At 54.8% G+C, this 15,664-nt stretch overlaps 1 protein-coding gene across 1 annotated transcript; it reads left to right on the top strand.

Moving 5' to 3' along the window:
• Window positions 1-438: 438 nt before the first annotated feature.
• On the top strand, window positions 439-15,455 carry Pde4a (phosphodiesterase 4A, cAMP-specific). Its single transcript, XM_013033959.1, has 14 exons — window positions 439-840; window positions 1,785-1,821; window positions 1,940-2,010; window positions 2,620-2,669; window positions 2,822-2,934; window positions 6,469-6,562; window positions 9,603-9,823; window positions 10,460-10,558; window positions 10,648-10,812; window positions 11,311-11,410; window positions 11,808-11,962; window positions 12,134-12,256; window positions 12,699-12,881; window positions 14,663-15,455. Exons 1-14 carry the CDS (start codon window positions 605-607, stop codon window positions 15,242-15,244), a joined length of 2,229 nt encoding a protein of 742 aa, XP_012889413.1. The 5' UTR covers window positions 439-604; the 3' UTR covers window positions 15,245-15,455.
• Window positions 15,456-15,664: the final 209 nt, after the last annotated feature.

A 15,664-nucleotide genomic window follows, 5' to 3' on the forward strand; every position in this document is an offset into this window, starting at 1 on the left:
AGGCTATTGTGCTACCACTTGAACCACAGCTCCATTTCCAATTTTATTTATGGCTATTTAGGGATCAGAGTTTCACAGACTTTCCTGCCCCATCTGACTTCTAACTGTGATCCTCAGATCTCAGCCTCCAGAATAGGTAGGCTTACCTACGGCGCCCAGTAAAACATATAGACATTTGTGAAGTAAGTAGTTGTTTTGTTGTGTGTTTTAAGGGCAGGAAATAGGATGTTGGGGGAAGGTTTAAAGTTTGCAATGGTTGGAAAGGAGGCTGCCTGAGAAAAGTGACATTTGAGCCAAGACCTAAAGCAAGTCGCTGGAATCTAGGCAGCAGAAACAGACTGTGCAAAGGTCCTGAGGCAGCCATGTATTTACGGAGTCAGGGTCGAGCTGGGGACCCGGGTCAAGCTGAAAAGCTTGGGTGGATTCTGGCAGCCAGGATGACCTCAGGTGTGAAGAACACACTTTTGCCCCTGGGGTGACCCCCATCAGTTGTCTCTGACTTGGCTTCTTCCCTGCCTCGCATCTTAGTTTTTGGGGGGACAGTGGGGTCCTGTGTGATCCTACCTCCCTCCTCACCCCCATTCTCTCCACCTCCCAGCTAACCATGCAGCTCTCCCTGAGCCTCCCCTTCTCCCTCACCCCCTGCAGCTACGAGGGGGAGAATGGGCCGACGCCGTCGCCGGGCCGCAGCCCCCTGGACTCGCAGGCGAGCCCGGGGCTCGTGCTGCACGCCGGGGTGGCCGCTGGCCAGCGCCGGGAGTCCTTCCTCTACCGCTCGGACAGCGACTACGACATGTCCCCCAAAACCATGTCCCGGAACTCCTCCGTCACCAGCGAGGCGTGAGCATCCTTCTTCCCGGCCACCGGTGCTCCCCAGGGGCGGGAACATCTCCCCAGCCTGAACCCCGCGGGACAGGGCGGACGGGGTGGAGTCTGAGCCCCGCCCACCACCCCTCCTGCCAATGGCTGCCCTGGGCTTGGCTACTCTAACTTAGCCACGCCCACCACCCCTCCTGCCATTGGCTGGCCTAGACTTGTTCCTACTCTAATTTAGCCACGCCTACTCTAATTTAGCCATGCCCACCATCCCTCCTGCCATTGGCTGTCCTAGACTTGTTTCTACTCTAATTTAGTCACGCCCACCATCCCTCCTGCCAATGGCTGCCCTGGGCTTGGCTACTCTAACTTAGCCACGCCCACTCTGCTTTAGTCACGCCCACCATCCCTCCTGCCATTGGCTGGCCTTGCCTTGCTCCTACTCTAATGTCACGCCCACCTTCCCTCCTGCCATTGGCTGCCCTGAGCTTGGCCCTACTCTTAACAGCCTTGTCCACCATCCCTCCTGCCATTGGCTGTCCTGGCCCTCTCTTAACTATTCCTTCTTGGCTGACCCCTGGACCCACGGCCCACGCCCCACTCATGCCCTATTGGCTGCCCTAGACCCGGTCTACTTCAGCGGTCTTTCCTTGACTTTGGAGTGACTCCATATTCAACCTCATCCAGACCTTCTCTGGCTTTCCCCAAACCACCCACCCCATCACCCATTATCATAAGCCCTGGCTGAAATGGCAGCTTCCTCCAGTCCCCTCATCTCACGTCCTGTGTCCCTCCTACCAATCCACACGCACCCCAAGGCATGTCTTGCAGCACCTGTCCCCCAACCCCACCCGCTTTCCCTTGGTCACGAGCTCGGGGCGCAGCCCTGGCATCATGTCTACCCTTGGGGTGGTGTGGGGGCGCTGCTTCTCTGGTGATCGTGACTTGTCCTTGCCCTTGATTTTCAGGCATGCTGAGGACCTCATCGTTACGCCGTTTGCCCAGGTGAGACCCCTCCCTCCCCAAATAACGCAGAAAGGAAGATACTCCAAGTGTCCCCTTAACATGGGGCGAAAAAGGCCCCGCTCTGACATCTCTTATTACTTGCTGTTTCCTATGCCAGGTGCTGGCCAGTCTCCGTAGCGTTCGAAGCAACTTCTCACTCCTAACCAATGTACCCATTCCCAACAATAAGTAAGTAGAGGCTGGACCCCAACACCTCCTGTGATCCTGAAGTCCAGTAAGTCCAACTTTCAGCCTTGCTGTGTGACTTCAGGCAGGCCCATGACCTCTCTGAACACACTCTGACCACTGAGCAACTCCTTATTCAGCCATTGCAGTTAAAGGCGGGTAGGGGGTGGGCGGGGAGACTGAGACACCAAGCTTTTATAGATGAAAGCCAGACACCAGTGGCTCACGCCCCGCCCATAATCCTAGCTATTCAGATCTGAGGATGGCAGGCCAAAGTCAGCCCAGGTAGGAAAGTTCATAGGCCGATTATCTCCAGTGAATCAGCACGAAGCCATAAAGGGAGCTGTGGCTCAACTGGTAGAGCACCAGCCTTTAGTGGAAAAGCTGAGGGGCTGTGCCCAGGTCCTGAGTTCAAACCCTAGGACCAGCACCAAAAAAAAAGAATCTAGCTTGACTGCCTTGAGCCTGTTTCCTCGTTGGTAAAAGGAGTTGTCTGTAGCAATATGTCCGTGACACCGACTGGACCTCAGAAAGGAGAAAAGCACTGTTGGTGGGGAAGGGGCAGTGGGGATCGGAGCGAGCAGGCTGACATCCAACCCCATTTCTTTGTAGGCGGTCCCCGCTGGGTGGTCCAACCCCTGTCTGCAAGGCCACGCTGTCAGGTAGCCAAGCCTAGGGGGTGGGAAGGGGGTCCTCACCCCGGGATGGCTGGTCCGCCCCCTTCCCAACACCCCCATGACCGCATCGGGAGTGGGGAGGGGTGGATTTTGCCTGAGGACCCTCTGGGTCACCCCCTGGGCTCTACCCTCCTCAGAGGAGACATGCCAGCAGCTGGCCCGGGAGACACTGGAGGAACTGGACTGGTGCCTGGAGCAACTGGAGACCATGCAGACCTACCGCTCCGTCAGCGAGATGGCTTCGCACAAGGTGTGTGGCTCCACAGGGGCGGTGGGCGTGGCTTACGAGACGGGCCAATTACTAGGCAGGACTGGTGGGCGGTGCCTACGTGGGTGGGGCAGTGGGTGGGACTAATTCCTTGGAGATGACTTATTGGCTACTCCTTAGGCCCCGTGGGTGGGCCCAACTGCTAGGCGGAGCCAATTGGGGATGGGGCAATCCTGGAACCAACCCTATTGGTCAAGACCAGACATTAGTTGGGTCAGTTCAGCCTGTGGACAATGAGGGCAGGACCAACCTCTAGGAAGGGGCCTGGCTGAGGCCAACCATTGCAGATCGTGACTTCCTAGAGCCAGTTGTAAAGTGAGTTGTAGCCTCGCACAGTCGGTGGGTGTGCATGTGTGTAATGCTGTATTGATTCCTTTAGTCATTTGAAACGGTGGAGGGAAGGCTGTATTTGTTGTTGTTGTTATTGTTTGTTTTCTCCTGGTCCTAAGATTAAACTCTGGGCCTCTGCACTGCCCGAGTTTCTTTTGCTCAAGGCTAGCTCTCTACCACTTGAGCCACAGTGCCACTTTCAGCTTTTTCTGTGATTAATTGGAGATAAGAGTCTCACAGAGGGGCTGGGAAGGTGGCTCAGTGGTAGAGCGCTTGCCTTGCATGCATGAGGCCCTGGGTTTGATTCCTCAGCACCACATAAGCAAAAAGAAAAAAAACCGGAAGTGGCGCTGTGGCTCAAGTGGTAGAGTGCTAGCCTTGAGCTGAAGAGCTCAGGGACAGTGCCCAGGCCCAGAGTTCAGTCCCCATGACCGGACTGCAAAAAATAAGTCTTACATACTCTCCTTCCCCAGGCTGGCTTCAAACCATGATCCTTAGACCTCAGCCTCCTGAGTAGCTAGGATTACAGATTGTAAGAATATGTCCAGCAATTATGCCAGGCTATGGGTGCCTTAAATGCATGACCTACCAGAGAGATGTGACTGTGAGCTGGTGTGAAGTGACTTCAGGTTCAAATCCGAGTGTGATCTCTTTAAGTGTTTCTTACTCAGAGACTGGTGCATGGTGTCTGTGTACAGTTGTGCAGTATCCATTGCACAACTCCAGGGGGCACCACTCTGAAAGCAGGCGGTAGGAGTGGTTCTGCTTGGAGAGTTTGTGGTGGCAGCCGGGTGGGATTGCCTGTCAGGAGTGAGGGTGCAGGTGGGGGTGTCTTGCCTGAGGAGAGCATATATTTGTGGGTGGAAGCCTTCTCTGTTTCCTGGCTGAGACTCTGGACTCTGATCCTCTTTTATCGGTCTGTTTATGCATCTATTCATCTATGCAACTATCTATCTCCATCTACCACTCATCTATCTATGCATCTGTCTGTGCATCTAACATTTATACCCATCTGTCTATTTAGGCATCTGTTTATCTATGCATCTACCTATCATCTGTTTTGGTATTGGTTACACTGCTAGTGGCGCTGTCCCTGAGTTGTTTATTTTCCTCAAGGTTAGCACTCTTCCACTTGAGCCACAAATACACTCCTTGGTTTTTTGGTTTTTGTTTTTGCTGGTTAATTAGAGATCAGAGTCTCCCAGACTTTCCTCTCTTGCTTCCAACCATGATCCTCGGATCTCCACCTCCTGAGTAACTGGGATGACAGGTGTGAGCCACGCAGGCAACCTGGCTTCCGATTCCCCTTTAACGGCCCCCCCCCATCCCCAGCACCACCTGACTTCACATGCAGTCTGCCAGTGCTGCAGTGAGCTCGCACGCACACACACACACACACACATACACACACCAGAGCACCCAGATCACACAGCGGGCTGCCCGCAGGACCCTCGTCCTGCGCCCCCCTCCCCATGGGCAGGTGCCCTTGGCTGCCCCCAGCCACTGCTGTGGGGTAGCCCAGCAGGGCCCGGGCCTGGCAGATCATGTAACCAAGACTGCCGCTGGGAGCGCGGAGGGGAAGGGAGCCCCCAGCCTTGCTGGGCCGGCCCAGGCCCCTCCGCGGCTCCCCCATTCCACTGCCCCCACCTGCCCAGCCCCCACCCCACCCCCAGCCTTTGCTAAGTCTAGCCTGAGCATTTAGCAGCCCCAAAGGGGGGACTAAGCCTCCAAGATGCCCCTGGTTGATTTCTTCTGCGAGACCTGCTCCAAGCCCTGGCTTGTTGGCTGGTGGGACCAGGTAGGAGAAATGGGGGGGGGGGGGGGGTTGGTGTGTGCAGGTGTGTTAGCTAGCCACCTTGTGATTGTGTGTGTGTGGCCCAGGAATGGGTGTGGATGGCTCTGTCATTGGATTTGTTGGGGGGGGGCATTTTGGCTGTCATGTGGATCAGTCTGGGTCCTGTCTGCAGCCAGTTGGCTTTGACCCTGATCTTGTATGTTGGACCATGTTTACAAGTGTGTTGTGGGGGGGGTGCCTAGGGCTTTGGTGGGGTTGTTTTTATTGGGGGAAACATATGACCCTGGGTGTAAAGACACAGCCTTGTAATGCGTACCCTTTGGTTTGTGTGTGTCTGGGCTGCGTGACCCTCGGGGGGGAGGGCGGCGAGGGAGCCTAGGACAAGGTGTGCACAGTGTCTGTGTGTGTGTCCGTGTGTGTGTCTGTGTGTGATGTGAGTTCAGGGACTCCAGGCCGGGGCAAAGGATCCCATGATCAATCACTATATGGCAGGGTGGGCTACGCTTTGACCACCCTCCAGCTGCTCCCGACAAAGTCTGCTCCTGCCCTAGGGATGTTTGGCTGCGCCTGGGGGAGGGGAGCCATGCCCTTCCTCTTCCAAGTACAATGTCACAGCCGAGGCCTGTGTGGAGTTGGCGGGGTGGGGCGTGGGGAGGACCCCAAGCTCATTTTTTGCGTAGATTCCATTCATCTGTGCATCTTTCCAGGCAAACGAGAAGGGGAATCTGGTGGGAACCCCCTCCCCAAATGGGGGGAGGGGCATCTCCTCGATTTATTATTTCCCACAGGCTATAGACAGGTCTCTTCCTTCTCCAGAGCTTGGGGTCCACGTTGCTTTATTCCAGACTGGGCTGAGACTAAAGGTCGGGACTTCAGGGGCTGGGGTCCTGTGTCTGGCAAGACCTAGAGGCCAGGGCTGGTCCTGGCAAAGCAAGGGTTAAGGGCCTCCAGGCCTAAGCCCCCCCTCCCCTCATTTCCCCAGCTCAGCAGCTGGTTGGAGAGGGAGTTGCTAAGGAGACTCGCATCACCATGACAACGGGAATCTCCCTGTACCCCATTGGCTCTCTGTTAGGCAGAAGCCCCTCCCTTCCACAGGTGCCCCCTCTGGCTCTTCCTTGAGGGGAGTTAGTGAATAGAGTCCCTCTTTTCCTAGGGCAAGGAGCGGGTATGCTGATTCCAACCTCCCCTCCAACACCTGGGGACCCCCATCCTGTGCCTGTCTCTAGTAGCCTGGCAGATGAGGGTCAGAGTGAAAAGATCTGAGCAACTCCAGGAGTTTGTTTGCATGAGCGGAGATATATAGGACCAACCCCCACTCAAATGCACAATGAAAACTGCCCACCCCGCTGCCCCCCATCACCCCTTTTTCCCTCTCGGACTCTTTACCTCAGTTCAAAAGGATGCTGAACCGGGAGCTCACACACCTGTCAGAGATGAGCAGGTCGGGAAACCAAGTCTCAGAGTATATTTCCACAACCTTCCTGGGTGAGTGATTGTGGGCAGGGGGGTGGGGACACCTTGTAGTAATTTCTCCAAACAGTCCCAAGTTCCCATGCTCAAGCAATGTTGTATTCACGAAGCCCCACCCCCTCCCCGCCGTACTCCGTGGAACCCCAGCTTCTATGAAATCCTCATGTTGGGATCTCTCCATGGGCCGGGCACTTGGTGGCTCATGTACATCTGTTCCCAGGAGATTGAGATCTGAGGATGCTGGTTTGAAGCCAGCCGGGGCAGGGGAAAAAAAAAAAAAAAAAAAAGTTAGTGTGACTCTTAACACCACTGCAACAGCAGAAAGCAAAAAACAAAACAGAAGCTGTGATTGAATGCTAGCCTTCCGTGAAAAGCTGGGGAACAGTGCTCAGCCCTGAGTTCAAGCACACAGCATGGTAGCACCTACCTGTCAGTCAGCATTCCAAAGACAAGGCAGGCAGGAAGATCTTGAGGTTCTGAGCTCCAGGCCAGGCTGAGCTACACAGCGACACCTTGACTGAAAAACCCAAGAAACAAATTCAGCCAAGACCTCCAAACTTCAAAAAATAAAATAGTGTTTTCAAGCTGGGAGCCTGTGGCTCACACCTGTCACCCTAGCTACTCAGGAGGCTGAGATCTGAAGATCTCGGTTCAAAGCCAGCCCAGGGAAAGAAAGTGTTTAAGACTCTCATCTCCAATGAACCACCAGAAAACTGGAAGTGGCACTGTGGCTCAAGTGGTAGAGCGCTCGCCTTGAGCTGAAGAGCTGAGGGACAGAGCCCAGACCCAGAGTTCAAACCCCATGACCAAAAAAAAAAAAAATGCTGTGTATGGTGGTACACATCTATAATTCCAATGCTTGAGTACAATTCTTTTTTGTTTTTGGGGGGTCTGGTCATGGGGCCTGAACTCTGGGCCTGGGCGCTGTCCCTCAGCTCGTCAGCTCAAGGCTAGCGCTCTACCACTTGAGCCACAGCGCCACTTCCGGCTTTTTTCTTTTTGCTTATGTGGTGCTGAGGAATCGAACCCAGGGCCTCATGCATGCAAGGCAAGCGCTCTACCACTGAGCCACCTTCCCAGCCCCAATTCCAATGCTTGAAAGGCTGAAGCAGAAGGATCTTAGAGATCAGTATAGCCTACAAAGCAATATCCTGTCTCTAAAACAAACAAAATCAAACATCTGAGCACCAGCAACACAGGTTTGTAATCCTAGTTAATAAAGAGGCTGAGATCTGAGGATTATGGTTCAAAGCTAACCTTGGCAAACAGATTTGAGAGACTTTTTTTGTTTTTTTTTTGGTCGGTCGTGGAGCTGGAACTCTGGACCTGGGCGCTGTCCCTCAGCTCTTCAGTTCAAGGCGGCGAGCGCTCTACCACTTGAGCCACAGTGCCACTTCTGGTTTTCTGGTGGTTCATTGGAGATAAGAGTCTCATGGACTGCCTGGGCTGGCTTTGAACTGCGATCCTCAGATCTCAGCCTCCTCAGTAGCTAGGATGATAGGCGTGAGCCACCAGTGTCCAGCACTGAGAGACTCTTATCTCCACTTCCAGAAACTGGAAGTGAACGAGGTGCTCAAGTGGTAGGGCACTAGGTTTGAGTGGAAACAAACTAAGCAGGAGCATGAGGTTGAGATCAAGCCACAGTAGTGGCGCGCACACACACACACACACACAATAAAACAAAATGAAAATAAAACCCTATAGGAGGCCCCCAAATACAGGATTCCAAAACTCCCCTTCCCCCCCCCAAATCTGAACTAAATAGCCCATGCAGTGAAGAAATCTCTACCACCACCACTACAAATGCAGGGTAAGGGCACTTTTTTTTTGGTCAGTTGTGGGGCTTGAACTCTGGGCCTGGACGCTGTCCCTCAGCTCTTCAGCTTTAGGTGAACGTTCAGCCACTTGAGCCACAGCTCCACTTCCGGTTTTCTGAGTGGTTAATTGGAGATTAGAGTCTCTCGGACTTTCTTGCTCGGGCTGGCTTTAAACCATGATCCTCAGATCTCAGCCTCCTGAGCCGCGAGGATTACAGGCGTGAGCATCCTGCACGGCCTGGTCACTCTTTTATTCATCACTAAATAGCTGAAAAAAGTGTTCAGAACTGGGCGTGAAGGCATGTCACCTGTAAATGCCAGTACTAGGGAGGCAGAAGTAAGGAGGATCTTGAGTTCAAGTCCAGACTGGGCTACTGTGTAACATGTTCAAGGTCTTGGCCCAGCTATATGGAGAATTCTGACATTTCAAAAATAATGGCAAGGGGGGCTGGGAAGGTGGCTCAGTGGTGGCTGAGAGTGCTTGCCTTGCATGGATGAAGCCCTGGGTTCGATTCCTCAGCAGCACATAAGCAGAAAAAGAAGTGGTGCTGTGGCTCAAGTAGTAGAGCGCTCATCTTGTGCTGGAGAGCTGAGAGACAGCGCCGGGGCCCAGAGTTCAAGCCCCATGACTGACAGGAAAAAAACAGAAACAATGGCAGGGTGGGATTCTGTGTCATTTGCTCCCACCAATGAGGCTCTGGCCTGCCTTTAGAGTTCTGAGGATTCAGCCAATGGGAGCTTGCCATGCAAATGACCCCCTCATAGTCCCTGTCATGGACTGGCAACCCCAGGTCATAATGGGTGGTCCCTACTTGGATTCAAAAGCTCTGGAACCAAGCCACAGCTCCTGGGGCTGGCTCCCCACAGGGCCTCCCTTTTTTCCCTTCTCCCTCCCATGCCCCCTCCCTCCAGCGCTCCCAGCCACCATGGGGCTGTCTTTCCTGGCCCAGAAGTTTCCATGGACATCCTGGGCAGGCAGCCACGTGTGTGCCTGGCATCCCCACCCCACTTCCAGATTAACCCTTCCGATTTGCTGCCCGACCTGACTGTTACTCCAGGGGCCCCGTGTCAGTCCCCAATCACCCAGAAAAGTCCTCTTAGTGACACTGAGGAGTCGGTCTGTTTGGGTATGCTTTCCCCGCATGGTGGTAAAAGTGCTGAAGGCTGGGAGTGCCTTCTATGGAAGGGGTGCTCATACCCGCCCCCCCCTCACCCATTTTCTTTGTAATATTTGACAGACAAACAAAATGAAGTTGAGATCCCCTCCCCCACGATGAAGGAGCAAGAGAACCAGGAAACACCCCCAAAGAAACCTTCCCAGCACCCCTTGCCCCCCGAACCTCAGTTCCAGCCCATGTCCCAGATCACGGGAGTGAAGAAGCTCACGTACAGCAGTGGCCTCAACACCAGCATCCCACAGTTTGGGGTGAAGACGGACCAAGAGGAGCTCCTGGCCCAAGTGGGTGGGGTTCTGGAGAGGCAGGGGTCTGGCCGTTCATCAGTGAGACACCTGTAAGGCAGATTCCCCCAGAGAAAGAGATGAGGGGGCCGAAGGAGGGGTGAGAGGGGTCTCAGCTGGAGTCTTTCTCAATCTGAGGGGTTCCATTGTGCTGGTCGCTGAGGGTACCCCTGGACTGGGCACTGTCCCTTAGCTCTTTTCACTCAAGGTTGGCGCTCTACCACTTGAGTCACTACTCCACTTCTGGCTTTTTGGTGGCTGGGGATCTTGGAAACACCAATGTCACCCCCTGAGCTTTGGGTTCTTCAACAACCCAATTGGATTGAGGGCGCTGGGACTGTGGCTTGGTAATAGAGTGCTCGCCTAGCATGCGTGAAGCCCTGGGTTTGATTTCTCAGCACCACATACACAGAAAAAGCCAGAAGTGGCGCTGTGGCTCAAGTGGTAGAGTGCCAGCTTTGAGCAAAAGCTCAGAGACAGCGCCCAGGCCCTGAGTTCCAGCCCCAGGACTAGGAAAAAAAAAAACAACTTTCCTGATGAGTCCATTCCACAGATGAGGGCTCCAGACTCCTAAGAAAGGGTCTCCCAGGCCCCTTCCCCTGCATGCTTCTGACCTTTGACCTCCATGTCCACCAGGAGCTGGAGAATTTGAGCAAATGGGGTCTGAACATCTTCTGTGTGTCAGATTATGCCGGAGGCCGCTCACTCAGCTGTATCATGTACACCATCTTCCAGGTGATGGGGGCAATGGGGAGCGGGCAGGGATCGAAGGGGCACAGGACAGGGCCGGCAGGGGTCACCGCCCTGCCCCTGCTGGTCCCCAGGAGCGGGACCTGCTGAAGAAATTCCGCATCCCCGTGGACACCATGGTGACGTACATGCTGACGTTAGAAGATCACTACCATGCTGACGTGGCCTACCACAACAGCCTACACGCAGCCGATGTGCTGCAGTCCACACACGTGCTGCTGGCCACGCCCGCGCTCGATGTAAGTGCGGCCAGCCCCCTCCATCTCTTTGCCGTTGCCCCGTCTGCTGTGTCCCGGCCCATTTTGTCTTTCTGATCTCTTGTGTCTGACCTCCCTGCTCGTCTATTTCTTCTGTATCATCTTCATTTGCTCTCCTGGGTTTGGTTGGTTGGTTTTTGTTTTGTTGGTCTGTGGGGCCTGAACTCTGGGCCTGGGCGCTGTCCCTCAGCTCTTCAGCTCAAGGTGAGCACTCTACCACTTGAGTCACAGCACCACTTCTGGCTTTTCTGCTTATGTGCTGCTGAGGAATCGAACCCAGAGCCTCATGAACGCAAGCCAAGCGCTCTACCACTGAGCCACCTTCCCAGCCCCAGCCTATTGTTTCGGAGATCAAGTGTTCCTAGGAAACTCAGACTGGCCTTGATTTCCTGATTAATCTGCCGTCTTCGTCGTCTCTGGTCCACCCATCCCCTGTAGCCTGTCAGTCATCCCTTTCTCTCTGCCTCTTCCTGCTCCTAGGCGGTGTTCACAGACCTGGAAATTCTGGCCGCCCTCTTTGCAGCTGCCATCCATGATGTGGACCACCCTGGAGTCTCCAACCAGTTCCTCATCAACACCAGTGAGTCGGCCCCTCTTGGGGCCGGGGTTGATGGACGGGTCTTAGGGTGGAGCCAATTTACCTGTGGGAAGAACCTGCTAGATTGAGAGCCAGGGATTGGATGAATGGAGGTGGAACTGGGCGGGGTTAAGGGTGGAGCTAAGATTGAAGAAAGGACTAGCACGGTAGGGGAGGGGCGTGTGTATGGGTTTGGGGCGGGGCCATTACCTTGTTGGGGCGGGGCTAGCAGTGTGGGAGGGGCCAGACTGCAGGACAATTGTTTGGGCAGGGCTAGTGGCATGGGCGGGGCCAGAAGTGTAGACACTTGGTGTGGGCGTGGCTAGCGGTATGGGCGTGGCTGCCTGGGCGGGGCCAGCCAGGGTGTCACCGGTGGCTCCTCCCCTCCTCTGGGCTGCAGATTCGGAGCTGGCGCTCATGTACAACGATGAGTCGGTGCTGGAGAATCACCACCTGGCCGTGGGCTTCAAGCTGCTGCAGGAGGAGAACTGTGACATCTTCCAGAACCTCAGCAAGCGCCAGCGACAGAGCCTGCGCAAGATGGTCATCGACATGGTGGGCGCGGCTTGGGGCAGGGGCAAGAAGGGAGCCAGGAAAGCATGCTTAGAGAGCCAGGAGGGAACCTTCTGGAAACTGGAGGGTTCTGCAGAATGCAAACCTCCCCAGGCCTGGGTGGGATCCACGGCCCTTCTCACAGACACCCTCCCCTCCTCCGTTTGCCCACAGGTGCTGGCCACGGACATGTCCAAGCACATGACACTCCTGGCGGACCTGAAGACCATGGTAGAGACCAAGAAAGTTACCAGCTCTGGAGTTCTCCTACTGGACAACTACTCCGACCGTATCCAGGTGCCCACACCTCTCTATTAAACACACCAGGCCCACCCGGTGCTGGTGGCCCACGCCTGCCATCCTAGCTCCTCAAGAGGCTGAGATCTGAGGATCATGCTTCGAGGCCAGCCCGGGCAGGAAAGTCCATGAGACTCCTATCTCCAATAAACCACCAGAAAACTGGAAGTGACACTATGGCTCTAACGGTAGAGCGCTCGCCTTGAGCTGAAGAGCTCAGGGACAGCACTCAGGCCCTGAGTTCAAGCCCCATGGCCGACCAAAAAAAAAACACTGGACCCCTTCCCCAATGCTTCCCTCCATCTCCCATCTCCTCTCTACTTCCCCTCCCTCCTCCCCAAGCCCTTCACCCCACTCCCCTTCACCACGTGGGGGAACACACACACACACACACAGATAAGGTGTGGCCCCTAAAGGGCCTCCCATCCCCCACCCTACGCAGGTCCTTCGGAATATGGTCCACTGTGCAGACCTGAGCAACCCTACGAAGCCCTTGGAGCTGTATCGCCAGTGGACTGATCGCATCATGGCTGAGTTCTTCCAGCAAGGGGACCGGGAACGGGAGCGTGGGATGGAGATCAGCCCCATGTGTGACAAGCACACAGCGTCTGTGGAGAAGTCTCAGGTACACGTGCGCAATGTCAACTTTCTCTGGTTTCATCCTTCTTCATGTGGATGAGAAATTGGCCACGTTTTCTCCATTGAAGGACGATGGTTCTGAGCCTCTGCACTCACAAACAATATGGAGATCTTTCAGATATTACTAGCTCAGTGACTGCACCAACCAGCTTATCTGATTGCTACTTAGCTGGGCATGGTAGTGCATGCCTGTAATCTCGGGGGGGGGGGGGCTGAGGCAAGAAATTGAGAGTTCAAGGTCAATGTGGATTACATAATGAGGGCCAGACTGCCTGTATTTAAGACTTCTGTCTTAGCTGGGGGCTGACACCTGTAATCCAACTATTCAGGAAGCTGAAATCTGAGGATCACGGTTCAAAGCCAGCCTAGGCAGGAAAGTCCATGAGCCTCTATAACCTCCAATTAATCACCAAGAAACGGGAAGTGGAGCTGTGGCTTAAAGTGGTAGAGCACTACCCTCGAGCAAAGAGTCCAGAGCTAGCACTGAGGTCCTGAGTTCAAGCCCCACAACTGACCAGAAATATGTGTATGTGCTGTTGTGTGTGTGTGTGTGTGTGTGTGTGTGTGTAGCAATACTTGTGTGAGTTTGGGGAGAGGTTAAACTATAAATTATATCAACTTTTGTCTATATAGTACTGAGCAAAGTACATAGTTTTTTAGTCCCAGCTACTTTGGAGGCCAAGAGGAGGACTGTTTGAGCCAGGAGCTCACCCGCCTGGACACCAGAGTGAGGCTTTGATTCTTGGGTGTCTTACAAGAAAAGTCAAAAGTTGTCCACTCATCAGAAAGGAAAAATAATAAGAAAGTATTAACCAGCCATCTACGCTACCATAAGGTTTCTGTTTTTTCTTGGTTGAAAAAAATAAGTAAAAGCCAGAATAGCCGGATGCTGGTGGCTCACGCCTTACATGCTAGCTACTCAGGAGGCTGAGATCTGAGGATCATGATTTGAAGCCAGCCTATCCAGGAAAGTCTATAACACTCTTTTATATTCAGTTAACTACCAAACATCCAGAAGTGACGGTGTGGCTCAAGTGGTAGAACACTAGCCTTGAGTGAAAAATCTCAGGGACAGTGCCCTGGACCTGAGTTCAAGCTGCAGGAGGTACAGGTACATGTACACACACACCACACACACCACACCCCCACACACACCACACACACACACACACACACACACACACACACGCAGAGCCAAATGAGTATCTGTGATGTTACAATTTAAAAAACAAAACCAAAAGGAAATTTTTCAGTTATTTGTGTAAGGCTTGGTGAAACAAAGTTGCTAGATCAGATGAAAGAACCCGGGGTTTATTGTTTTAGGGGATTTTTTTTATAACCTAGTGTGGACAGCCTTAAGCTTGCTATCCTGTTAGAAGCATGGAATGCTCTGTGTGTGTGTGTGTGTGTGTGTGTGTGCGCGTGCGTGCGTGCGTGCACATGCATGCCAGTCCATTCCAGTCCTGGCACTTGAACTCAGCCTGAGCACATTTTTCCTGAGTTTTTTTTTTTTTGTCAGTTGTGGGGCTTGAACTCAGGGCCTGGGCGCTGTCCCTCGGCTCTCCAGCTCAAGGCGAGCGCTCTATCACTTGAGCCACAGCGTCACTTCTGGTTTTCTGGTGGTTCATTGGAGATCAGAGTCTCCCAGCCTTTCCTGCCCCGGCTGGCTTTGAACCGCTGTCGTCCTCTCTCAGCCTGGCGCGTAGCTTGGTGACAGGTGCACCGCTGGCCGCTGGCTTAGCCTCCCCGCCCCCCGCTGTCCCCTAGGTGGGCTTCATCGACTACATCGTGCACCCGTTGTGGGAGACGTGGGCGGACCTCGTGCACCCCGATGCCCAGGAGATCCTGGACACCCTGGAGGACAACCGGGACTGGTACTACAGCGCCATCCGGCAGAGCCCGTCGCCGCCCCCGGAGGAGGACGAGGAGTTTCCTGGGGGCCCCGGACACCCCGCCGCCCCCGAGAAGTTCCAGTTTGAGCTGACGTTGGAGGAGGAGGAGGAGGACGAGACACCCCTGGGGACCCAGGACGCCCCGGAAGCGGACGGCGGGAGCGTGACCCCCGGACCGACCTGCGGTGGGCGTGCAGCCCACGACGGATCCGAAGCCGCGGGCCCCACCAGCCCCCCAACTTTGAGGACCCCACCCGCTCTGCAGGAGGCCCCGGGCCTCGCGGGCCTCCCCTCCACGGCGGCCGAGGTGGGGGCCCCAAAAGACGATCGGGCTGCCAAGAGGGCCTGCGGGGCCTGCTCCCCCTCCTCCCCCTCCTCCTCCTCCTGCTGCTCCTCGGGGACCCCGGAGGACACCCCGGCCCTCCCCCCAGCCCCAAGTGGATGGGACCCCACCTGAGCCCCTGCAGCCCCGGGGCGCCCCGAGTCTCCCGCACCCCCACCACCGCCCCGCTCCTCCTCCTCCTCCTCCTCTTCCTCCTCCACCCCAAAGACTCATCGCCCTCCTGAGAAAAAAAGAAAGCAGAAAAGTGGGGGGGGCTTTTGCTTTTCTTTGCTTCCCCCCCCCGAGGCCGTGGCCACTGGGGGGGCCTTTGGATGGAGGGGGGGTCCCCCGAGTCCTGGAAGGGATTTTATTTTTTCAATATTAATTGTAACATTTTTAAGAAAAAGAGAAAAAAAAAGAAAAAAAAAACAGAATGAAACACGGCAACTGTAGACCCCTCCCCGTCTTCCCGGCTCCCCCTCTTCCCTCAGCTCTCTCTGCCCCTGAACCCCGAATTTCCCCCCCTCCCCATGCTCTCTCCCTTCTTCCGGGCCC

The sequence above is a fragment of the Dipodomys ordii genome, unplaced genomic scaffold (genome assembly GCF_000151885.1).
Source record: "Dipodomys ordii isolate 6190 unplaced genomic scaffold, Dord_2.0 Scaffold180, whole genome shotgun sequence".
Taxonomy (NCBI): domain Eukaryota; kingdom Metazoa; phylum Chordata; class Mammalia; order Rodentia; family Heteromyidae; genus Dipodomys; species Dipodomys ordii.